General features: G+C 53.1%; 1 protein-coding gene across 1 annotated transcript in view; it reads right to left on the reverse strand.

Moving 5' to 3' along the window:
- LOC144954745 (radixin) overlaps window positions 1–27545 on the reverse strand; it is a gene marked incomplete at its 3' end in the record, with an annotated part of 53696 nt that overhangs the window by 20260 nt on the left and 5891 nt on the right. The window contains exons 2-3 of the mRNA XM_078885173.1: window positions 21457–21536; window positions 43–126 (exon numbers count right to left, since the gene is read on the reverse strand). Coding sequence (XP_078741299.1) covers window positions 43–126; window positions 21457–21468 — 96 coding nt within the window. The remainder of the gene's footprint in view (window positions 1–42; window positions 127–21456; window positions 21537–27545) is intronic.

The following is a 27545-nucleotide window of genomic DNA, read 5'->3' on the forward strand; positions in this document are numbered from 1 at the left end:
CCACCCGGCCACCATGACCCCACCGTGACCCCACCCACCCACCTGGTCAAACAGCTGTTTCCCGGTGGTATTTGGCTGAATGGCAAATTCCAGCTCAGCATCCATCGTGGTCACTCTGACGTTGATCTAGAGGGAGGGACGGGGGGGGGGGAGACACGGGGGGGGGGGGGAGAGAGACACGGGGGGGGGGGGGGAGAGAGACACGGGGGGGGGGGGGAGAGACACGGGGGGGGGGAGACACGGGGGGGGGGGGGACACGGGGGGGGGGGAGACACGGGGGGGGGGAGACAAGGGGGGGGGAGACAAGGGGGGGGGAGACAAGGGGGGGGGGAGACACACGGGGGGGGGGGGAGACAAGGGGGGGGGGGGGAGACAAGGGGGGGGGGGGGAGGGAGAGGGGAGGAGAGGGAGGGGGGGGAGGACACGGGGGGGGGGGGGGGGAGACACGGGGGGGGGGGGGGGGGGGAGACATCATCGTCACGGCCAAGTGGTTTCACACCCTCAGCACACAAACAAGAAACCCGCAGCTCACGCCCACACAGCCACCACACACAGCTCCCCCAGGTAGCCTCTAGCAGGGCTGTAGGGGCAAGTGCCGTTACACACACACAGACAAAGCTACCCCAGGTAGCCTCTAGCAGGGGCTGTAGGGGCAAGTGCTGTTACACACACAGCTCCCCCAGGTAGCCTCTAGCAGGGCTGTAGGGGCAAGTGCTGTCACAAACACAGACAAAGCTACCCCAGGTAGCCTCTAGCAGGGCTGTAGGGGCAAGTGCTGTCACAAACACAGACAAAGCTCCCCCAGGTAGCCTCTAGCAGGGCTGTAGGGGCAAGTGCTGTCACAAACACAGACAAAGCTCCCCAGGTAGCCTCTAGCAGGGCTGTAGGGGCAAGTGCCGTTACACACACACAGACAAAGCTACCCCCAGGTAGCCTCTAGCAGGGCCTGTAGGGGCAAGTGCCGTTACACACACACAGACAAAGCTACCCCAGGTAGCCTCTAGCAGGGCTGTAGGGGCAAGTGCTGTTACACACACAGCTCCCCCAGGTAGCCTCTAGCAGGGCTGTAGGGGCAAGTGCTGTCACAAACACAGACAAAGCTACCCCAGGTAGCCTCTAGCAGGGCTGTAGGGGCAAGTGCTGTCACAAACACAGACAAAGCTCCCCCAGGTAGCCTCTAGCAGGGCTGTAGGGGGCAAGTGCTGTCACAAACACAGACAAAGCTCCCCAGGTAGCCTCTAGCAGGGCTGTAGGGGCAAGTGCCGTTACACACACACAGACAAAGCTACCCCAGGTAGCCTCTAGCAGGGCTGTAGGGGCAAGTGCTGTTACACACACAGCTCCCCCAGGTAGCCTCTAGCAGGGCTGTAGGGGCAAGTGCCGTTACACACACACAGACAAAGCTACCCCAGGTAGCCTCTAGCAGGGCTGTAGGGGCAAGTGCTGTTACACACACAGCTCCCCCAGGTAGCCTCTAGCAGGGCTGTAGGGGCAAGTGCTGTCACAAACACAGACAAAGCTACCCCAGGTAGCCTCTAGCAGGGCTGTAGGGGCAAGTGCTGTCACAAACACAGACAAAGCTCCCCCAGGTAGCCTCTAGCAGGGCTGTAGGGGCAAGTGCTGTCACAAACACAGACAAAGCTCCCCAGGTAGCCTCTAGCAGGGCTGTAGGGGGCAAGGTGCCGTTACACACACACAGACAAAGCTACCCCAGGTAGCCTCTAGCAGGGCTGTAGGGGCAAGTGCTGTTACACACACAGCTCCCCCAGGTAGCCTCTAGCAGGGCTGTAGGGGCAAGTGCTGTCACAAACACAGACAAAGCTACCCCAGGTAGCCTCTAGCAGGGCTGTAGGGGCAAGTGCTGTCACAAACACAGACAAAGCTCCCCCAGGTAGCCTCTAGCAGGGGCTGTAGGGGCAAGTGCTGTCACAAACACAGACAAAGCTCCCCAGGTAGCCTCTAGCAGGGCTGTAGGGGCAAGTGCTGTTACACACACACAGACAAAACTCCCCCAGGTAGCCTCTGTGTGGTGAATCTGTGGGTCTCTGTGTGGTGAGTCTGTGGGTCTCTGTGTGGTGAATCTGTGGGTCTCTGTGTGGTGAGTCTGTGGGTCTCTGTGTGGTGAGTCTATGGGTCTCTGTGTGATGAGTCTGTGGGTCTCTGTGTGGTGAGTCTGTGGGTCTCTTGTGTGGTGAGTCTGTGGGTCTCTGTGTGGTGAGTCTGTGGGTCTCTGTGTGGTGAGTCTGTGGGTCTCTGTGTGGTGAGTCTGTGGGTCTCTGTGTGGTGAGTCTGTGGGTCTCTGTGTGGGTGAGTCTGTGGGTCTCTGTGTGGTGAGTCTGTGGGTCTCTGTGTGGTGAGTCTGTGGGTCTCTGTGTGGTGAGTCTGTGGGTCTCTGTGTGGTGAGTCTGTGGGTCTCTGTGTGTGAGTCTGTGGGTCTCTGTGTGGTGAGTCTGTGGGTCTCTGTGTGGTGAGTCTGTGGGTCTCTGTGTGGTGACTGTGGGTCTCTGTGTGGTGGGTCTCTGTGTGGTGAGTCTGTGGGTCTCTGTGTGGTGAGTCTATGGGGCGAGTCTGTGTGGCGAGTGTGTGTGTGGTGAGTCTGTGTGGCGAGTGTGTGTGTGGTGAGTGTGTGGTGTGGTGAGTGTGTGGTGTGGTGAGTGTGTGGTGTGGTGAGTCTGCTGTGTGGTGAGTCTGTGGGTCTCTGTGTGGCGAGTCTATGGGGCTCTGGTTAAAAATAATATGCGGAAGGAAAATGGACAGGGTGGGGTTTCCTGAGTGGGTGAGTGAGTGGGTGGGCGAGGTGAATGGGTGAGTGAGTGAGTTGGTGAGTGAGTGGTGAGCGAGTGGTTGAGTGAGTGGGTGGGCGAGTGAATGGGTGAGAGTTGGTGAGTGAGTGGGTGGGTGAGAGGGTGGGTGAGTGAGTTGGTGAGCGAGTGGTTGAGTGGGGTGGGTGGGTGGGTGAGAGAGTGGGTGAGAGAGTGAGTGAGTGAGTTGGTGAGTGAGTTGGTGGTGAGTGGGTGTGTGAGGAGAGTTGGGTGAGTGAGTTTGTGAGTGAGTTGGTGGGTGAGCGAGTGGTTGAGTGGGTGAGCGAGTAAGTAGGTGAGTGAGCGAGTGGGTGAGTGAGCGAGTGGGTGAGTGAGCGGGTGGGGTGAGTGAGCGGGTGGGTGAGTGGGTAGGCGAGTGGATGGGTGAGTGGATGGGCGAGTGGGTACACGAGTGTGGTGAGTCGGTTAGTGAGTTGGTGAGTGAGTGAATGGGTGAGTGAATGGGTGCGCGAGTGGGTGAGTGAGTTGGTGGTTTAGTGAGTGGATGAGTGAGTTGGTGGTTGAGTAAGCGGGTGAGTTGGTGAGCGAGTTGGTAAGTGGGTGAGTTGGTGAGTGGGTGAGTGAGTTGGTGGTTTGAGTGGGTGAGTTGGTGGTTTAGTGAGTGGGTGAGTGAGTTGGTGGTATGAGTGGGTGAGTTGGTAGTTGTGTAAGCGGGTGAGTTGGTGAGTGAGTTGGTAAGTGGGTGAGTTGGTGAGTGGGTGAGTTGGTGGTTTAGTGAGTGGGTGAGTTGGTGAGTGGGTGAGTGAATTGGTGGTTTAGTGAGTGGGTGAGTGAGTGGGTGAGTGAGTTGGTGAGTGGGTGAGATGGTGAGTGAGTTGGTAAGTGGGTGAGTTGGTGAGTGGGTGAGTTGGTGGTTTAGTGAGTGGGTGAGTTGGTGAGTGGGTGGGTGAGTTGGTGGTTTAGTGAGTGAGTTGGTGAGTGGATGAGTGAGTTGGTGGTTTAGTGAGTGGGTGAGTTGGTGAGTGGGTGGGTGAGTTGGTGGTTTAGTGAGTGGGTGAGTTGGTGAGTGGGTGGGTGAGTTGGTGGTTTAGTGAGTGGGTGAGTTGGTGAGTGGGTGGGTGAGTTGGTGGTTTAGTGAGTGGGTGAGTTGGTGAGTGGGTGGGTGAGTTGGTGGTTTAGTGAGTGGGTGAGTTGGTGAGTGGATGAGTGAGTTGGTGGTTTAGTGAGTGGGTGAGTTGGTGAGTGGGTGGGTGAGTTGGTGGTTTAGTGAGTGGGTGAGTTGGTGAGTGGGTGGGTGAGTTGGTGGTTTAGTGAGTGGGTGAGTTGGTGAGTGGATGAGTGAGTTGGTGGTTTAGTGAGTGGGTGAGTTGGTGAGTGGATGAGTGAGTTGGTGGTTTAGTGAGTGGGTGAGTTGGTGAGTGGGTGGGTGAGTTGGTGGTTTAGTGAGTGGGTGAGTTGGTGAGTGGATGAGTGAGTTGGTGGTTTAGTGAGTGGGTGAGTTGGTGAGTGGGTGGGTGAGTTGGTGGTTTAGTGAGTGGGTGAGTTGGTGAGTGGGTGGGTGAGTTGGTGGTTTAGTGAGTGGGTGAGTTGGTGAGTGGGTGGGTGAGTTGGTGGTTTAGTGAGTGGGTGAGTTGGTGAGTGGATGAGTGAGTTGGTGGTTTAGTGAGTGGGTGAGTTGGTGAGTGGGTGGGTGAGTTGGTGGTTTAGTGAGTGGGTGAGTTGGTGAGTGGGTGGGTGAGTTGGTGGTTTAGTGAGTGGGTGAGTTGGTGAGTGGATGAGTGAGTTGGTGGTTTAGTGAGTGGGTGAGTTGGTGAGTGGGTGGGTGAGTTGGTGGTTTAGTGAGTGGGTGAGTTGGTGAGTGGGTGGGTGAGTTGGTGGTTTAGTGAGTGGGTGAGTTGGTGAGTGGGTGGGTGAGTTGGTGGTTTAGTGAGTGGGTGAGTTGGTGAGTGGATGAGTGAGTTGGTGGTTTAGTGAGTGGGTGAGTTGGTGAGTGGGTGGGTGAGTTGGTGGTTTAGTGAGTGGGTGAGTTGGTGAGTGGATGAGTGAGTTGGTGGTTTTGTGAGTGGGTGAGTTGGTGAGTGGATGAGTGAGTTGGTGGTTTAGTGAGTGGGTGAGTTGGTGAGTGGGTGAGTGAATTGGTGGGTGAGCGAGTTGGTGAGTGGGTGAGTGAGTTTGGTGGGTGAGTGAGTCAGTGATTGAGTTGGTGAGTGGGTGGGTGAGTGTCCGTTATGCCCATTTAAGGGCGTGGGCAGGGCGGCTGGTTGCCATGTAATTATGAAGGCGGTTGCCATGGTAACAGGGGGCATGTGACGTCACTAATAACTAAGCCCCCCCCTCCCCCTATCCTTCGCATAGCTCTACACTGAGCTCAGCTGCGCCAGCACAGACAAAGCTGCCCCAGGTAGCCTCTAGCAGGGCTGTAGGGGCAAGTGCTGTTACACACACACAGACAAAGCTGCCCCAGGTAGCCTCTAGCAGGGCTGTAGGGGCAAGTGCTGTTACACACACACAGACAAAGCTGCCCCAGGTAGCCTCTAGCAGGGCTGTAGGGGCAAGTGCTGTTACACACACACAGACAAAGCTGCCCAGGTAGCCTCTAGCAGGGCTGTAGGGGCAAGTGCTGCTACACACACACACAGACAAAGCTCCCCCAGGTAGCATCTAGCAGGGCTGTAGGGGCAAGTGCTGTTACACACACACACAGACAAAGCTGCCCCAGGTAGCCTCTAGCAGGGATGTAGGGGCAAGTGCTGTTACACACAGAGACAAAACTCCCCCTGTAGCCTCTAGCAGGGCTGTAGGGGCAAGTGCTGTTACACACACACACAAAGCTGCCCCAGGTAGCCTCTAGCAGGGCTATAGGGCAAGTGCCGTTACACACACAGAGACAAAGCTCCCCCAGGTAGCCTCTAGCAGGGCTGTAGGGGCAAGTGCTGTTACACACACACACAGACAAAGCTGCCCCAGGTAGCCTCTAGCAGGGATGTAGGGGCAAGTGCTGTTACACACAGAGACAAAGCTCCCCCTGGTAGCCTCTAGCAGGGCTGTAGGGGCAAGTGCTGTTACACACACACACAAAGCTGCCCCAGGTAGCCTCTAGCAGGGCTAAAGGGGCAAGTGCTGTTACACACAGACAAAGCTCCCCCAGGTAGCATCTAGCAGGGCTGTAGGGGCAAGTGCTGTTACACACACATAGACAAAGCTGCCCCAGGTAGCCTCTAGCAGGCTGTAGGGGCAAGTGCTGCTACAGAGACAAAGCGGCCCCAGGTAGCCTCTAGCAGGGCTGTAGGGGCAAGTGCTGTTACACACAGACAAAGCTCCCCCAGGTAGCCTCTAGCACGGCTGTAGGGGCAAGTGCCGTTACCCACACACACAGACAAAGCTCCCCCAGGTAGCATCTAGCAGGGCTGTAGGGGCAAGTGCTGTTACACACACAGAGACAAAGCTTCCCCAGGTAGCCTCTAGCAGGGCTGTAGGGGCAAGTGCTGTTACACACACAGACAAAGCTCCCCCAGGTAGCCTCTAGCAGGGCTGTAGGGTCAAGTGCTGTTACACACAAACACACAGACAAAGCTCCCCCAGGTAGCCTCTAGCAGGGCTGTAGGGGCAAGTGCTGTTACACACACACAAAGCTGCCCCAGGTAGCCTCTAGCGGGGTTGTAGGGGCAAGCGCTGTTACACACACAGACAAAGCTCCCAGGTAGCCTCTAGCAGGGCTGTAGGGTCAAGTGCTGTTACACACACAGACAAAGCTGCCCCAGGTAGCCTCTAGCAGGGCTGTAGGGGCAAGTGCTGTTACACACAGACAAAGCTCCCCCAGGTAGCCTCTAGCACGGCTGTAGGGGCAAGTGCTGTTACACACAGAGACAAAGCTTCCCCAGGTAGCCTCTAGCAGGGCTGTAGGGGCAAGTGCTGTTACACACAGACAAAGCTCCCCCAGGTAGCCTCTAGCAGGGCTGTAGGGGCAAGTGCTGTTACACACACAGACAAAGCTACCCCCAGGTAGCCTCTAGCAGGGCTGTAGGGGCAAGTGCTGTTACACACAGACAAAGCTCCCCCAGGTAGCCTCTAGCACGGCTGTAGGGGCAAGTGCTGTTACACACACAGAGACAAAGCTTCCCCAGGTAGCCTCTAGCAGGGCTGTAGGGTCAAGTGCTGTTACACACACAGACAAAGCTCCCCCAGGTAGCCTCTAGCAGGGCTGTAGATCTCTCTACCCCCCCTCCCCCCCCTCTCTCTCTACCCCCACCATCTCCCCCCCCCCATCTCCCTCCCCATCTCTCTACCCCACCCCCATCTCTATCTCCCCCCCTCTCCCCCCCCCATCTCTCTCCCCATCTCTCTCCCTATCTCCCCCCCCCATCTCTCTCCCTATCTCCCCCCCCTCTCCCCGTGTCTCCCAGTGTCCCCCTCCCCCCATCTCTCTCCCCATCTCTCTCCATCTCCCCCCCCATCTCTCTCCCCATCTCTCTCTATCTCCCCCCCATCTCTCCCCCCCCCTCTCCCCGTGTCCCCCTCTCCCCCCTCTCTCTCTCTACCCCCCAGCTCCCACCTCTCTATCCCCCCCATCTCCCACCCTATCTCTCTCCCCCTCCCCGTGTCTCCCCGTGTCCCCCTCCCCCCCTCTCCCCCCCCTCTCCCCCCCCCATCTCCCCCCCCCTCCCCCCCCCCCATCTCCCCCCCCCTCCCCCCCCCCATCTCCCCCCCCCTCCCCCCGTGTCTCCCCGTGTCCCCCTCCCCCCCGTGTCTCCCCCCCTCTCCCCCCCCCCTCTCCTCCCCCCCTCTCCCCCCCCCCTCCCCGTGTCTCCCAGTGTCCCCCTCCCCCCCTCTCCCCCCCCCTCCCCCCCCCCATCTCCCCCCCCCTCCCCCCGTGTCTCCCCGTGTCCCCCTCCCCCCCGTGTCTCCCCCCCTCTCCCCCCCCCCTCTCCTCCCCCCCTCTCCCCCCCCCCTCCCCGTGTCTCCCAGTGTCCCCCTCCCCCCCTCTCCCCCCCCCTCCCCGTGTCTCCCCGTGTCTCCCCCCCTCTCCCCCCCCCTCTCCCCCCCCCTCTCCTCCCCCCATCTCCCCCCCCCCTCCCCGTGTCTCCCCGTGTCTCCCCCCCTCTCCCCCCCCCTCTCCTCCCCCCCTCTCCCCCCCCCCCTCCCCCCGTGTCTCCCCGTGTCTCCCCGTGTCCCCCTCTCCTCCCCCCATCTCCCCCCCCCTCCCCCCCGTGTCCCCCTCCCCCCCTCTCCTCCCCCCTCTCCTCCCCCCATCTCCCCCGTGTCCCCCTCCCCCCCTCTCCTCCCCCCCCGTGTCCCCCCCCCTCTCCTCCCCCCATCTCCCCCGTGTCCCCCTCCCCCCATCTCCCCCCCCCTCCCCCCCTCTCCTCCCCCCTCTCCCCCCCCCCTCTCCCCCCCCCTCCCCCCGTGTCTCCCCGTGTCCCCCTCCCCCCCTCTCCTCCCCCCTCTCCTCCCCCCATCTCCCCCGTGTCTCCCCGTGTCTCCCCCCCTCTCCCCCCCCCTCCCCCCGTGTCTCCCCGTGTCCCCCTGGTCTCTGACCCTAGTCCGGGTCACACGGACGACCCCGTTCCCATGGAAACCTCACAAGCAGCCACCCTGGGTCACGTGGCCAACCCCCACCACCCCACGTGTCTCTCCCCCCCCCGTTGCGCTAACCACGACACATTAACACGCACACACCAACACACACGCACACACCAACACACACACTAACATACACGCTAACACACACACTAACACACACACTAACACACACACTAACACACACGCACACACGCACACACCAACACACACACCAACACACACACTAACACACACACTAACACACACACACTAACACACACACTAACACACACACACTAACACACACGCACACACCAACACACACTAACACACTAACACACTAACACACTAACACACTAACACACACACACCAACACACACTAACACACACACTAACACACACACACCAACACACACACTAACACACACACTAACACACACACACTAACACACACACTAACACACACACTAACACACACACCAACACACCAACACACACTAACACACACACTAACACACACGCACACACCAACACACTAACACACACACACTAACACATTAACACACACACACTAACACACACACTAACACACACGCACACACTAACACACACGCACACACACACTAACACACACTAACACACACACTAACACACACACCAACACACACCAACACACACCAACACACACTAACACACACACTAACACACACGCACACACCAACACACTAAGACGCACACACTAACACACACGCACACACCAACACACACTAACACACACTAAGACCCACACACACCAACACACACGCACACACCAACACACACTAACACACACTAACACGCACACACTAACACACACGCACACACCAACACACACTAACACACACGCACACACCAACACACACTAACACACTAAGACGCACACACTAACACACACGCACACACCAACACACACTAACACACACTAACACGCACACACTAACACACACCAACACACACGCACACACCAACACACACTAACACACACTAACACGCACACACTAACACACACGCACACACCAACACACACTAACACACACGCACACACCAACACACACTAACACACACGCACACACCAACACACACTAACACACTAAGACGCACACACTAACACACACGCACGCACACACCAACACACACTAACACACACTAACACGCACACACTAACACACACGCACACACCAACACACACTAACACACACTAACACGCACACACTAACACACACGCACACACCAACACACACTAACACACACTAACACGCACACACTAACACACACCAACACACACGCACACACCAACACACACTAACACACACTAACACGCACACACTAACACACACGCACACACCAACACACACCAACACACACTAACACACACGCACACACCAACACACACTAACACACACGCACACACCAACACACACTAACACACTAAGACGCACACACTAACACACACGCACGCACACACCAACACACACTAACACACACTAACACGCACACACTAACACACACGCACACACCAACACACACTAACACACACTAACACGCACACACTAACACACACGCACACACCAACACACACTAACACACACGCACACACCAACACACACTAACACGCACACACTAACACACACACCAACACACACGCACACACCAACACACACTAACACACACACCAACACACACTAACACACACACACACTAACACACACTAACACTAACACGCACACACTAACATACATTCCTTCACACAACACACAAATACACACATTCCTTTACACTAACACACACACTAACACACACAAACACACACACACACACTAACACACATTCCTTCACACACACAAATACACACACGTACCTTTACACTTACACACACACACTAACACACACACTAACATACATTCCTTCACACAACACACAATACACACACACACTAACACACACCAACACACACACACACACTAACATACATTCCTTCACACACACAAATACACACACACACAAACACACAAACACACCAACACACACACTAACATACATTCCTTAACACAACACACAATACACACATTCCTTTGCACTTACACACACACACCAACACACACTAACACACCAACATACATTCCTTCACACACACAAATACACACACGTACCTTTACACTTACACACACACACTAACACACACACTAACATACATTCCTTCACACAACACACAATACACACACACACTAACACACACCAACACACACACACACACTAACATACATTCCTTCACACACACAAATACACACACACACAAACACACACACACACACAAACAAACACACACACCAACACACACACTAACATACATTCCTTCACACAACACACAATACACACATTCCTTCACACTTACACACACACACTAACACACACACACTAACACACACACTAACACACACACACTTAACACGCACACACTAACACACAACAACCGCCATTCGCCACTAAGTGGCGCTGACGTCACCACGGCGCTTGTGCCAGGCTAGGTGCATGCTGAGGCGAACGACCGCTGGCAGGTCACGGGGCAGACCCAGCAGGTGCCACGGGTCGACTGATTGAGTTGACCGGTAGATGCACCACCAGCTGTACCCCCCCTACTGTGCCAGGCTAGGTGCAGGAGGAGGTCACGGGACAGACCCAGCAGGTGCCATGGGTCGACTGCTGTGCCAGGCTAGGTGCATGAGGAGGTCACGGGACAGACCCTGCAGGTGCCATGGGTTGACTGCTGTGCCAGGCTAGGTGCAGGAGGAGGTCACGGGACAGACCCTGCAGGTGCCATGGGTTGACTGCTGTGCCAGGCTAGGTGCATGAGGAGGTCACGGGACAGACCCTGCAGGTGCCATGGGTTGACTGCTGTGCCAGGCTAGGTGCAGGAGGAGGTCACGGGACAGACCCTGCAGGTGACATGGGTTGACTGCTGTGCCAGGCTAGGTGCAGGAGGAGGTCACGGGACAGACCCTGCAGGTGCCATGGGTTGACTGCTGTGCCAGGCTAGGTGCATGAGGAGGTCACGGGACAGACCCTGCAGGTGACATGGGTTGACTGCTGTGCCAGGCTAGGTGCAGGAGGAGGTCACGGGACAGACCCAGCAGGTGCCACAGGTCGACTGAGATGACCGGTAGATGCATCACCAGCTGTACCCCCCCTACTGTGCCAACTCGCTGCGTTTTATCCACCCGGCGCTCCGCTCGTTGTTGTGAGCGTCGCTCCTCTGCCCTCCGTTGTTGCTGCTGCCCCGCTGTGCACCTAGCCTGGCACCCCCAGTAGCAGCGGGCATCCTTCACGAGCCTCCTCTACAGAGGCCGATCTTGACACCGCTGGTACCGGTCATCGGCAAGTCCACTCAGCTCCACGTCCTCCTGTACCACATCACTCCATCTCTTCTCTAGCCCGTGTCACCAACTCACTCACCAACTCACCCAACCACTCACTCACCCACTCACCCACCCACTCACTCCATCTCTTCTCTAGCCCGTGTCACCAACTCACCCACCCAACCACCCACCCACTCACCCACCCACTCACCCACCCACATCACTCCATCTCTTGTCGAGCCCGTGTCACGAACTCACTCACCAACTCACTCACCCACTCACCAACTCACTCACCAACTCACTCACCCACTCACCAACTCACTCACCCACTCACCAACTCACTCACCCACTCACCCACCCACGCACTCACCCACTCACCCACCCACGCACTCACCCACGCACCCACCCACGCACTCACCCACTCACCCACTCACCCACCCACCCACGCACTCACCCACTCACCAACTCACTCACCCACTCACCAACTCACTCACCCACTCACCAACCGACTCACCCACTCACCAACCGACTCACCCACTCACCAACCGACTCACCCACCCACCCACCCACTCACCCACCCACCCACCCACCCACTCACCCACCCACCCACCCACTCACCCACCCACCCACTCACCCACTCACCCACTCACCCACTCACCCACCCACTCACCCACCCATCTCTTCTCCAGCCCGTGCCGCGCCAGTTTAGCCCCCTCTATGCGGCCGAACAAAAGCTGTTGAGGCATGCGGCGGCTGGGCATGCAGGCTACATGACCCAGCCACACTACACTAACACACCCTCCATTCACTCACACGCTCACACGCTCACACGCGAACACTCACACACTCACTCACACTCACACACCCACTCCATTCACTCACACGCTCACACGCTAACACACACTCACTCACACTCCATTCACTCACACGCTCACACACCCTCCATTCACTCACACACACTCACACACACTCACACACACTCACACACACTCACAAACACTCATTCACACATTCACTCACACTAACACACACTAACACACACTCACACACACACTCCATTCACTCACACACTCACACACCCTCCATTCACTCACACGCTCACACGCTTACACTCACACTCACACACTCACTCACACTCACACACACACTCCATTCACTCACACACTCACACACCCTCCATTCACTCACACACTCACACACCCTCCATTCACTCACACGCTCACACGCTTACACTCACACTCACACACTCACTCACACTCACACACACTAACACACACTCACACACACACTCCATTCACTCACACACTCACACACCCTCCATTCACTCACACGCTCACACGCTTACACTCACACTCACACACTCACTCACACTCACACACACTAACACACACTCACACACACACTCCATTCACTCACACACTCACACACCCTCCATTCACTCACACGCTCACACGCTTACACTCACACTCACACACTCACTCACACTCACACACACTAACACACACCCTCCATTCACTCACACGCTCACACTCACACACACTCACACGCTAGTACACACAGACACAAACACACACAAACACTCACACTCACCCACTCACTCACCCACCCACCCACTCACTCACCCACCCACTCACTCACTCACCCACCCACCCACACACTCACACGCTAGCACATACACTCACTAACACACACTAACACACACTATCACACACAAACACACTCACACGCTAGCACACACTGACTCACCCACTCACACACACTCACACACACTGATATGCTAGCACACACTCACTAACATATACACACACACTAACACACACTAACATGCTAGCACACACTCACTAACACATACATACATACACACACACTCACTCACACACTCACTCTCACACTCACTCACACACTCGCACACATTCCTTCATACTAACACACTCGCTAACACACACACTCGCACACACACACACTCGCACACATTCCTTCATACTAACACACTCGCTAACACACACACTCGCACACACACACACTCACACACTCGCACACATTCCTTCATACTAACACACTCGCTAACACACACACACTCGCACGCTCGCACACATTCCTTCATACTAAGACACTCGCACACTCACACACTCACACGCTCGCACGCTCGCACGCTCGCACGCTCACACGCTCACACGCTCACACGCTCACACGCTCGCACGCTCGCACGCTCGCACGCTCACACGCTCACACGCTCACACGCTCACACGCTCACACGCTCGCACGCTCGCACGCTCGCACGCTCACACGCTCACACGCTCACACGCTCGCACGCTCACACGCTCGCACGCTCGCACGCTCGCACGCTCGCACGCTCGCACGCTCACACGCTCGCACGCTCGCACGCTCGCACGCTCGCACGCTCGCACGCTCGCACGCTCGCACGCTCGCACGCTCGCACGCTCACACGCTCGCACGCTCGCACGCTCGCACACTCACACGCTCACACACTCACACGCTCACACGCTCGCACACTCACACGCTCACACGCTCGCACGCTCACACGCTCACACGCTCGCACGCTCACACGCTCACACGCTCACACACTCGCACGCTCACACGCTCGCACGCTCACACGCTCACACACTCACACGCTCGCACGCTCACACGCTCGCACGCTCGCACGCTCACACGCTCACACGCTCGCACACTCACACGCTCACACGCTCGCACGCTCACACGCTCGCACGCTCACACGCTCGCACGCTCACACGCTCGCACGCTCGCACGCTCACACACTCACACGCTCACACGCTCGCACACTCACACGCTCACACACTCACACGCTCACACGCTCGCACGCTCGCACGCTCACACGCTCGCACGCTCACACGCTCACACGCTCGCACGCTCACACGCTCACACGCTCACACGCTCGCACGCTCACACGCTCGCACGCTCACACGCTCACACACTCACACGCTCACACGCTCGCACGCTCACACGCTCACACGCTCGCACACTCACACGCTCACACGCTCACACGCTCACACGCTCGCACGCTCACACGCTCGCACGCTCACACGCTCGCACGCTCGCACGCTCACACACTCGCACACATTCCCTTCATACTCACTCTAACACACTCACTCTAACACACTCACTCTAACACACTCACTCTAACACACTCACTCTAACACACTCACTCTAACACACTCACTCTAACACACTCACTCTAACACACTCACTCTAACACACTCACTCTAACACACTCACTCTAACACACTCACTCTAACACACTCACTCTAACACACTCACTCTAACACACTCACTCTAACACACTCACTCTAACACACTCACTCTAACACACTCACTCTAACACACTCACTCTAACACACTCACTCTAACACACTCACTCTAACACACTCACTCTAACACACTCACTCTAACACACTCACTCTAACACACTCACTCTAACACACTCACTCTAACACACTCACTCTAACACACTCACTCTAACACACTCACTCTAACACACTCACTCTAACACACTCACTCTAACACACTCACTCTAACACACTCACTCTAACACACTCACTCTAACACACTCACTCTAACACACTCACTCTAACACACTCACTCTAACACACTCACTCTAACACACTCACTCTAACACACTCACTCTAACACACTCACTCTAACACACTCACTCTAACACACTCACTCTAACACACTCACTCTAACACACTCACTCTAACACACTCACTCTAACACACTCACTCTAACACACTCACTCTAACACACTCACTCTAACACACTCACTCTAACACACTCACTCTAACACACTCACTCTAACACACTCACTCTAACACACTCACTCTAACACACTCACTCTAACACACTCACTCTAACACACTCACTCTAACACACTCACTCTAACACACTCACTCTAACACACTCACTCTAACACACGCACTCTAACACACTCACTCTAACACACTCACTCTAACACACTCACTCTAACACACTCACTCTAACACACTCACTCTAACACACTCACTCTAACACACACACTCTAACACACTCACTCTAACACACACTCTAACACACACACTCTAACACACTCACTCTAACACACTCACTCTAACACACTCACTCTAACACACTCACTCTAACACACTCACTCTAACACACTCACTCTAACACACTCACTCTAACACACTCACTCTAACACACTCACTCTAACACACTCACTCTAACACACTCACTCTAACACACTCACTCTAACACACTCACTCTAACACACTCACTCTAACACACTCACTCTAACACACTCACTCTAACACACGCACTCTAACACACGCACTCTAACACACGCACTCTAACACACGCACTCTAACACACGCACTCTAACACACGCACTCTAACACACGCACTCTAACACACGCACTCTAACACACGCACTCTAACACACGCACTCTAACACACGCACTCTAACACACGCACTCTAACACACGCACTCTAACACACTCACTCTAACACACTCACTCTAACACACTCACTCTAACACACTCACTCTAACACACTCACTCTAACACACTCACTCTAACACACTCACTCTAACACACGCACTCTAACACACGCACTCTAACACACGCACTCTAACACACGCACTCTAACACACGCACTCTAACACACTCACTCTAACACACTCACTCTAACACACTCACTCTAACACACTCACTCTAACACACTCACTCTAACACACTCACTCTAACACACGCACTCTAACACACGCACTCTAACACACGCACTCTAACACACGCACTCTAACACACGCACTCTAACACACGCACTCTAACACACGCACTCTAACACACGCACTCTAACACACGCACTCTAACACACGCACTCTAACACACTCACTCTAACACACTCACTCTAACACACTCACTCTAACACACTCACTCTAACACACTCACTCTAACACACTCACTCTAACACACTCACTCTAACACACTCACTCTAACACACTCACTCTAACACACTCACTCTAACACACTCACTCTAACACACTCACTCTAACACACTCACTCTAACACACACACTCTAACACACTCACTCTAACACACTCACTCTAACACACTCACTCTAACACACACACTCTAACACACTCACTCTAACACACTCACTCTAACACACTCACTCTAACACACTCACTCTAACACACTCACTCTAACACACTCACACACATTCCTTCATACTAAGACACTTGCACACACCAACACTCGCACCACCTCTTCATACTAACACCACTCCGTCACACACTAACACACACACTCACTCACTCTAACACACACTCGCACACTCACGCACACACACACACACATTCCTTCATACTAACACACTCGCTAACACACACACTCACACACACACACACTCACTCACCCACTCGCACACACTCACACGCTCACACACGCTCACACACTCACGCACACACACATTCCTTCATACTAACACACTCGCTAACACACACACTCACACACACACTCACACACACTCACACGCTCACACACGCTCACACACTCACGCACACACACATGCTCACACACTCGCACACACACCAACACTCGCACCACCTCTTCATACTAACACCACTCCGTCACACGCTCACACCAACACATTCCTTGACACCAACACACACACACGCTACAACAGCAACACTCACTAACACACACAACACTCACCCACCCACCCACTCACCCACACACTCTCATACATTCCTTCACACAGATACAAAGACAAAGCTCCCCTGTATAGCCCAGAGTGTTGTAGGTGCAAGTGCTGTCACTGTGGCACACAGAGGGGGGGGGGGGTGGACAGCACCACGCCCGGCCGCCTTTGTCTCTCCTCCAGTTCTGATGGTTACGACACATCCACACACAACCACTCACACACACACATCCATCCACACACATCCACACACCCACTACACACACACACATCCACACACAACCACTCACCCACACACACCCACACACACCCACACATCCACTCACCCACACACACCCAACCCCACACACACACATCCACACACATCCACCAACACCCACACACACACACCCACACACATCCACCAACACCCACACACATCCACCAACACCCACACACATCCACCAACACCCACACACATCCACCAACACCCACACACACACCCACACACATCCACCCGCACACACATCCACCCGCACACACATCCACCAACACACACACCCACACACATCCACCCACACACACATCCACTAACACACACACACCCACACACATCCACACACAACCACTCACCCACACACACACATCCACATACATCCACCAACACCCACACACACACACCCACACACACCCACCCGCACACACATCCACCAACACACACATCCACCAACACACACATCCACCAACACACACACACACATCCACACACACACACCCACCACACACACACACACACACACATCCACACACACACAACCACTCACCCACACACATCCACCAACACCCACACACCCACACACATCCACCCACACACACACACCCACACACCCACCACACACACACACACCCACACACCCACCACACCCACCACACACACACACATCCACACACAACCACTCACTCCCACACACACACAACCACACACACACACCCACACACACACACATCCACACACACACACCCACACACACACAACCACACACACACACATCCACACACACACCCACACACACACACACACATCCACACACACACCCACCCACACACACACCCACACACACACACATACCCACACACACACACACACCCACTCACCCACACACATCCACCAACACCCACACACACACACCCACACACACACACATCCACTCACCCACACACACATCCACACACCCACCCACCAAGACACACACCCACCCACACCCACCCCCCCTCACCTACCCACACACCAACACCCACCCACACCCACCCACTGACACCCACACACACCCACCCACCCACACTCACCCACACACACCTACCCAACCACCCACACACACCCACCCACCCACTCACCCACCCACTCACCCACCCACCCACTCACCCACCCACTCACCCACCCACTCACCCACTCACCAACCCACCCACTCACCCACCCACTCACCCACTCACCCACCCACTCACCCACCCACTCACCCACTCACCAACCCACCCACTCACCCACTCACCCACCCACTCACCAACCCACCCACTCACCCACCCACCCACTCACCCACCCACTCACCCACCCACTCACCCACTCACCAACCCACCCACTCACCCACTCACCCACCCACTCACCAACCCACCCACTCACCAACCCACCCACTCACCCACCCACTCACCCACTCACCCACCCACTCACCCACCCACTCACCCACTCACCAACCCACCCACTCACCCACTCACCCACCCACTCACCAACCCACCCACTCACCCACCCACCCACTCACCCACCCACTCACCTACACAGCACAGATTAGCCACGCTTTACAAAACCATATAACATAAGGACTTATCCAAATCCATAGCATGGATAAGCCATGATCTACAAAACCATAGAGCAGATAAGTATGATCTATCTAATCCATAGAACAGATAAGCCACGGTCGACAAAATCATACAGATAAGGCCCTATACAAATACATAGCATAGATAAGCAACGCTTTACAAAATCATACAACAGATAAGGCCCTATACAAATCCATAGCATAGATAAGCAACGCTTTACAAAATCATACAACAGATAAGGCCCTATACAAATCCATAGCATAGATAAGCAACGCTTTACAAAATCATACAACAGATAAGGCCCTATACAAATACATAGCATAGATAAGCAACGCTTTACAAAATCATACAACAGATAAGGCCCTATACAAATCCATAGCATAGATAAGCAACGCTTTACAAAATCATACAACAGATAAGGGTCGATCCAAATCTATAGCATAGATAAGCAACGCTTTACAAAATCATACAACAGATAAGGCCCTATACAAATACATAGCATAGATAAGCAACGCTTTACAAAATCATACAACAGATAAGGGTCGATCCAAATCTATAGCATAGATAAGCAACGCTTTACAAAATCATACAACAGATAAGGGTCGATCCAAATCTATAGCATAGATAAGCAACGCTTTACAAAATCATACAACAGATAAGGCCCTATACAAATCCATAGCATAGATAAGCAACGCTTTACAAAATCATACAACAGATAAGGGTCGATCCAAATCTATAGCATAGATAAGCAACGCTTTACAAAATCTTACAACAGATAAGGCCCTATACAAATCCATAGCATAGATAAGCAACGCTTTACAAAATCATACAACAGATAAGGGTCGATCCAAATCTATAGCATAGATAAGCTACGGAGTTTTGGTTGTAGTAGCATTAGTGGAGGTAGTGGTGGTAGTTGTAGTGGTGGTAGTAGTATTAGTGGAGGTAGTGGTGGTGGTAGTGGTGGTGGTAGTGGTGGTGGAGGTGGTGGTTGTAGTGGTGGTTGTAGTAGTGGTGGTTGTAGTAGTGGTGGTAGTGGTGGTAGTGGTGGTAGTGGTGGTGGAGGTGGTAGTTGTAGTGATGGTAGTAGTAGTGGTGGTAGTGGTGGTAGTGGTGGTAGTGGTGGTGGAGGTGGTAGTTGTAGTGGTGGTTGTAGTAGTGGTGGTTGTAGTAGTGGTGGTTGTGGTGGTTGTAGTAGTAGTGGTGGTTGTAGTGGTGGTAGTAGTAGTAGTAGTGGTGGTTGTAGTAGTAGTGGTGGTTGTAGTGGAGGTAGTGGTAGTTGTAGTGGTGGTGGTAGTGGTGGTAGTGGTGGTGGAGGTGGTAGTTGTAGTGGTGGTGGTTGTAGTAGTGGTGGTAGTAGTAGTGGTGGTAGTAGTGGTGGTTGTGGTGGTTGTAGTAGTAGTGGTGGTTGTAGTAGTAGTGGTGGTTGTAGTAGTAGTGGTGGTTGTAGTAGTAGTGGTGGTTGTAGTAGTAGTGGTTGTAGTTATAGTAGTGGTGGTTGTAGTGGTTGTTGTGGTGGTTGTAGTAGTGGTGTTGGTTGTGGTTATAGTAGTGGTTGTAGTAGTAGTGGTGGATGTAGTAGTGGTTGTAGTAGTAGTGGTGGATGTAGTAGTGGTGGTTGTAGTGGTTGTTGTGGTGGTGGTAGTAGTGGTGGTTGTGGTTATAATAGTGGTGGTTGTAGTGGTGATAGTAGTGGAGGTGGTTGTAGTGGTTGTAGTGGTTGTAGTGGTTGTTGTTGTTGTTGTGGTGGTGGTGGTTGTTGGCAGTGGTCTCTTACTGGCTTCGGCATGGTTGCGGTTGTGTGGGGGTTGTTGTTGTTGTGGTGGTGGTGGTTGTAGTGGTTGTTGTGGTGGTGGTGGTTTATGGTGGTGGTGGTTGTAGTGGTTGTTGTGGTGGTGGTTGTAGTGGTTGTTGTTGTGGTGGTGGTGGTTGTAGTGGTTGTAGTGGTTGTTGTTGTTGTTGTGGTGGTGGTTGTAGTGGTTGTTGTTGTTGTTGTGGTGGTGGTGGTTGTTGGCAGTGGTCTCTTACTGGCTTCGGCATGGTTGCGGTTGTGTGGGGGTTGTTGTTGTTGTGGTGGTGGTGGTTGTAGTGGTTGTAGTGGTTGTTGTTGTTGTTGTTGTGGTGGTGGTTGTAGTGGTTGTTGTTGTTGTTGTTGTGGTGGTTGTTGGCAGTGGTCTCTTACTGGCTTCGGCATGGTTGCGGTTGTGTGGGGGTTGTTGTTGTTGTTGTTGATTCGTCTTCAGCTCCAACAGATGCCGGCCTCTACAGACAGACAGACAGAGAGAGACACGGGCGAGTGAGACACAGGGAGACATCCTGCAGAGAGACAGGGGGAGGGGCAGGGGGAGACAGGGGGGGGGGGAGACAGGGGGGGGGGGCAAGGTAGACAGGGGGGGGGAGACAGGGGGAGACGGGGGGAGACACACCCAGTGGAGACAGACAGAGACAGAGAGAGACACACCCAGTGGAAACAGAGACAGGGGAGACAGTGGAGACAGGAGGAGACAGACACACCCTGTGGAGACAGAGACAGGGAGACAGAGACAGGGGAGACAGGGGAGACAGTGGAGACAGTGGAGACAGGAGGAGACAGAGACAGGGAGACAGAGACAGGGAGAGACTCACCCTGTGGAGACAGAGACAGGGGAGACAGACACACCCTGTGGAGACAGAGACAGGGAGACAGAGACAGGGGAGACAGGGAGACAGGAGGAGACAGAGACAGGAGACAGAGAGACAGAGACACACCCTGTGGAGACAGAGACAGGAGGAGACAGGGGAGACAGTGGAGACAGGAGGAGACAGAGACAGGGAGACAGAGACAGGGAGAGACACACCCTGTGGAGACAGGGGAGACAGGAGGAGACAGAGACAGAGAGACAGAGACAGGGAGACAGAGACAGGGAGAGAGAGACAGGGGGACAGAGACAGGGGGACAGAGAGAGGGAGACAGAGAGACAGAGAGAGGAGGAGACAGAGACAGGGGGACAGAGACAGGGAGACAGAGACAGGGAGAGAGAGACAGGGGAGACAGGGAGACAGGAGGAGACAGAGACAGAGAGACAGAGAGACAGAGACACACCCTGTGGAGACAGAGACAGGAGGAGACAGGGGAGACAGGAGGAGACAGAGACAGAGGGACAGAGACAGGGGGACAGAGACAGGGGGACAGACAGGGAGACAGAGACAGGGAGACAGAGACAGGGAGACAGAGAGACAGGAGGAGACAGAGACAGAGAGACAGAGACAGGGAGACAGAGACAGGGAGACAGAGACAGGGAGACAGAGACAGGGAGACAGAGACAGGGAGACAGAGACAGGGAGACAGACAGGGAGACAGAGAGACAGAGACACACCCTGTGGAGACAGAGACAGGAGGAGACAGGGGAGACAGGGGAGACAGGAGGAGACAGAGACAGAGAGACAGAGACAGGGGGACAGAGACAGGGGGACAGAGACAGGGAGACAGAGACAGGGGGACAGAGACAGGGAGAGACTCACCCAGTGGATTTGAGGAAGTAAGAAGGAAGCGAGAGAGACGGCACTGTACAGAGTCACGTGCCGGGCAATGTACAGAGACACGGGGGGGGGGCGGGGTGGGGCAGAGAGACACGGGGGGTGAGACAGAGAGACACAGGGGGTGGGACAAAGAGACACGGGGGGTGGGACAGAGAGACACGGGGGGGGAGGAGAGACACGGGGGGGGGGGGTAGGACAGAAAGACACGGGGGGTGGGACAGAGAGACACGGGAGGTGAGACAGAGAGACACGGGGGGTGAGACGGAGAGACACGGGGAGACATGGGGGTAGAGACACGGGGGGGGAGACGAGAGAGTGGGTGAGTGGGTGAGTGTGTGAGTGAGTGTGTGAGTGGGTGAGTGAGTGTGAGTAGTGAGTGAGTGTGTGGATGAGTGTGTGGGTGAGTGTGAGTGAGTGTGAGAGTGAGTGTGTGTGAGAGTAAGTGTGTGAGTGAGTGAGTGTTTGAGCGAGTGAGTGAGTGGCTGAGTAGGTGAGTGAGTGTGAGTGAGTGTGAGTGAGTGTGTGAGTGTGTGAGTGAGTGTTTGAGTGAGTGAGTGTGTGAGTGTGTGAGTGAGTGTGTGTGAGAGTAAGTGTGTGAGTGAGTGAGTGTTTGAGCGAGTGAGTGAGTGGCTGAGTAGGTGAGTGAGTGTGAGTGAGTGAGTGAGTGTGTGAGTGTGTGAGTGAGTGTTTGAGTGAGTGAGTGTGTGAGAGTGAGTGAGTGAGTGTGTGAGTGTGTGAGTGAGTGTTTGAGTGAGTGAGTGTTTGAGTGAGTGAGTGAGTGTGTGAGAGTGTGAGAGTGTGTGAGTGAGTGTGTGAGCGAGTGTATGAGTGAGTGAATGAGTGAGTGTATGAGTGTGAGTGTATGAGTGAGTGAGTGTGTGAGTGAGTGTGTGAGTAAGTGTGTGAGTGAGTGACTGAGTGTATGAGTGTGTGAGAGAGTGTATGAGTGTGTAAGTGTGTAAGTGAGTGAGTGTATGAGTGTGTGAGTGAGTGAGTGTCTGAGTGAGTGAGTATGAATGAGTGAGTGTGTGAGTGAGTGTGTAAGTGTGTGTATGTATGAGTGACTGAGTATGAGTGTATGAGTGAGTGTATGAGTGTGTAAGTGTGTGAGTGAGTGAGTGTATGAGTCTTTGTGTGAGTGAGTGTCTGAGTGAGTGAGTGTGTGAGTGAGTGTATGAGTGTGTGAGTGAGTGTATGAGTGTGTAAGTGACTGAGTGAGTGTACGAGTGAGTGAGTGTACGAGTGTGTGAGTGAGTGTATGAGTGAGTGAGTGTATGAGTGAGTGGGTGAGTGAGTGTGTGAGTGTGTGAATGAGTGAGTGTGTGAGTGAGTGTGTAAGTGTATGAGTGAGTGTATGAGTGAGTGTATGAATGAGTGAGTGTGTGAGTGTGTGTGTGTATGTATGAGTGACTGAATGTATGAGTGAGTGTATGAGTGTGTGTGTGTGAGTGTCTGAGTGAGTGAGTGTATGAATGTGTGAGTGAGTGTATGAATGTGTGAGTGAGTGTATGAGTGAGTGAGTGGGTGATTGAGTGTGTGAGTGAGTGGGTGATTGAGTGTGAGTGACTGAGTGAGTGTATGAGTGAGTGAGTGGGTGATTGAGTGTGTGTGTGTGATTGAGTGAGTGAGTGAGTGGGTGATTGAGTGTGAGTGACTGAGTGAGTGAGTGACTGAGTGAGTGTATGACTGTGTAAGTGACTGTGTAAGTGTATGAGTAAGTGTGTAAGTGAGTGAGTGTATGAATGAGTGAGTGTATGAGTGAGTGAGTGTATGAGTGACTGAGTGAGTGAGTGAGTGTGTAAGTGTCTAAGTGTATAAGTGTGTAAGTAAGTGTGTGAGTGTGTAAGTGTATGAGTGAGTGTATGAGTGAGTGTATGAGTGAGTGTATGAATGAGTGAGTGTGTGAGTGTGTGTGTGTATGTATGAGTGACTGAATGTATGAGTGAGTGTATGAGTGAGTGTATGAGTGAGTGTCTGAGTGAGTGTATGAGTGACTGAGTGAGTGTGTAAGTGTGTGAGTGTGTAAGTGTGTAAGTGCATAAGTGTATAAGTGTGTAAGTAAGTGTGTGAGTGTGTAAGTGTATGAGTGAGTGTGTGAGTGAGTGTATGAGTGACTGAGTGAGTGTGTAAGTGTGTGAGTGTGTAAGTGTATGAGTGAGTGTATGAGTGAGTGTGTGAGTGAGTGAGTGTATGAGTGACCGAGTGAGTGTGTAAGTGTATAAGTGTGTAAGTGTGTAAGTAAGTGAGTGTGTGTGTGTGAGTGTATGAGTGAGTGTAAGTGTATGAGTGAGTGTGTGAGTGAGTGTATGAGTGACCGAGTGAGTGTGTAAGTGTATAAGTGTGTAAGTGTGTAAGTAAGTGAGTGTGTGTGTGTGAGTGTATGAGTGAGTGTATGAGTGAGTGTGTGAGTGAGTGTATGAGTGACTGAGTGAGTGCGTAAGTGTGTGAGTGTGTAAGTGTATGAGTGAGTGTATGAGTGAGTGTGTGAGTGAGTGAGTGTATGAGTGAGTGTGTGAGTGAGTGAGTGTATGAGTGACCGAGTGAGTGTGTAAGTGTATAAGTGTGTAAGTAAGTGAGTGTGTGTGTGTGTGAGTGTATGAGTGAGTGTATGAGTGAGAGTGTGAGTGAGTGAGTGTATGAGTGACCGAGTGAGTGTGTAAGTGTATAAGTGTGTAAGTGTGTAAGTAAGTGAGTGTGTGTGTGTGTGAGTGTATGAGTGAGTGTATGAGTGAGTGTGTGAGTGAGTGAGTGTATGAGTGACCGAGTGAGTGTGTAAGTGTATAAGTGTGTAAGTAAGTGAGTGTGTGAGTGTATGAGTGAGTGTATGAGTGACTGAGTGAGTGTGCAAGTGTATAAGTGTGTAAGTGTGTAAGTAAGTGAGTGTGTGTGTGTGAGTGTATGAGTGAGTGTATGAGTGAGTGTGTGAGTGAGTGTATGAGTGACTGAGTGAGTGCGTAAGTGTGTGAGTGTGTAAGTGTATGAGTGAGTGTATGAGTGAGTGTGTGAGTGAGTGAGTGTATGAGTGACCGAGTGAGTGTGTAAGTGTATAAGTGTGTAAGTGTATAAGTGTGTAAGTAAGTGAGTGTGTGTGTGTGTGAGTGTATGAGTGAGTGTATGAGTGAGAGTGTGAGTGAGTGTATGAGTGACCGAGTGAGTGTGTAAGTGTATAAGTGTGTAAGTGTGTAAGTAAGTGAGTGTGTGTGTGTGTGAGTGTATGAGTGAGTGTATGAGTGAGTGTGTGAGTGAGTGAGTGTATGAGTGACCGAGTGAGTGTGTAAGTGTATAAGTGTGTAAGTGTGTAAGTAAGTGAGTGTGTGTGTGTGTGAGTGTATGAGTGAGTGTATGAGTGAGTGTGTGAGTGAGTGAGTGTATGAGTGACCGAGTGAGTGTGTAAGTGTATAAGTGTGTAAGTAAGTGAGTGTGTGAGTGTATGAGTGAGTGTATGAGTGACTGAGTGAGTGTGCAAGTGTATAAGTGTGTAAGTGTGTAAGTAAGTGAGTGTGTGTGTGTGAGTGTATGAGTGAGTGTATGAGTGAGTGTGTGAGTGAGTGTATGAGTGACTGAGTGAGTGCGTAAGTGTGTGAGTGTGTAAGTGTATGAGTGAGTGTATGAGTGAGTGTGTGAGTGAGTGAGTGTATGAGTGACCGAGTGAGTGTGTAAGTGTATAAGTGTGTAAGTGTATAAGTGTGTAAGTAAGTGAGTGTGTGTGTGTGTGAGTGTATGAGTGAGTGTATGAGTGAGAGTGTGAGTGAGTGAGTGTATGAGTGACCGAGTGAGTGTGTAAGTGTATAAGTGTGTAAGTGTGTAAGTAAGTGAGTGTGTGTGTGTGTGAGTGTATGAGTGAGTGTATGAGTGAGTGTGTGAGTGAGTGAGTGTATGAGTGACCGAGTGAGTGTGTAAGTGTATAAGTGTGTAAGTGTGTAAGTAAGTGAGTGTGTGTGTGTGTGAGTGTATGAGTGAGTGTATGAGTGAGTGTGTGAGTGAGTGAGTGTATGAGTGACCGAGTGAGTGTGTAAGTGTATAAGTGTGTAAGTAAGTGAGTGTGTGAGTGTATGAGTGAGTGTATGAGTGACTGAGTGAGTGTGCAAGTGTATAAGTGTGTAAGTGTGTAAGTAAGTGAGTGTGTGTGTGTGAGTGTATGAGTGAGTGTATGAGTGAGTGTGTGAGTGAGTGTATGAGTGACTGAGTGAGTGCGTAAGTGTGTGAGTGTGTAAGTGTATGAGTGAGTGTATGAGTGAGTGTGTGAGTGAGTGAGTGTATGAGTGACCGAGTGAGTGTGTAAGTGTATAAGTGTGTAAGTGTATAAGTGTGTAAGTAAGTGAGTGTGTGTGTGTGTGAGTGTATGAGTGAGTGTATGAGTGAGAGTGTGAGTGAGTGAGTGTATGAGTGACCGAGTGAGTGTGTAAGTGTATAAGTGTGTAAGTGTGTAAGTAAGTGAGTGTGTGTGTGAGTGTATGAGTGAGTGTATGAGTGAGAGTGTGAGTGAGTGAGTGTATGAGTGACCGAGTGAGTGTGTAAGTGTATAAGTGTGTAAGTGTGTAAGTAAGTGAGTGTGTGTGTGAGTGTATGAGTGAGTGTATGAGTGAGAGTGTGAGTGAGTGAGTGTATGAGTGACCGAGTGAGTGTGTAAGTGTATAAGTGTGTAAGTGTGTAAGTAAGTGAGTGTGTGTGAGTGTATGAGTGAGTGTATGAGTGAGTGTGTGAGTGAGTGAGTGTATGAGTGACCGAGTGAGTGTGCAAGTGTATAAGTGT

This window comes from Lampetra fluviatilis, unplaced genomic scaffold (genome assembly GCF_964198595.1).
Source record: "Lampetra fluviatilis unplaced genomic scaffold, kcLamFluv1.1 SCAFFOLD_561, whole genome shotgun sequence".
Lineage (NCBI taxonomy): Eukaryota > Metazoa > Chordata > Hyperoartia > Petromyzontiformes > Petromyzontidae > Lampetra > Lampetra fluviatilis.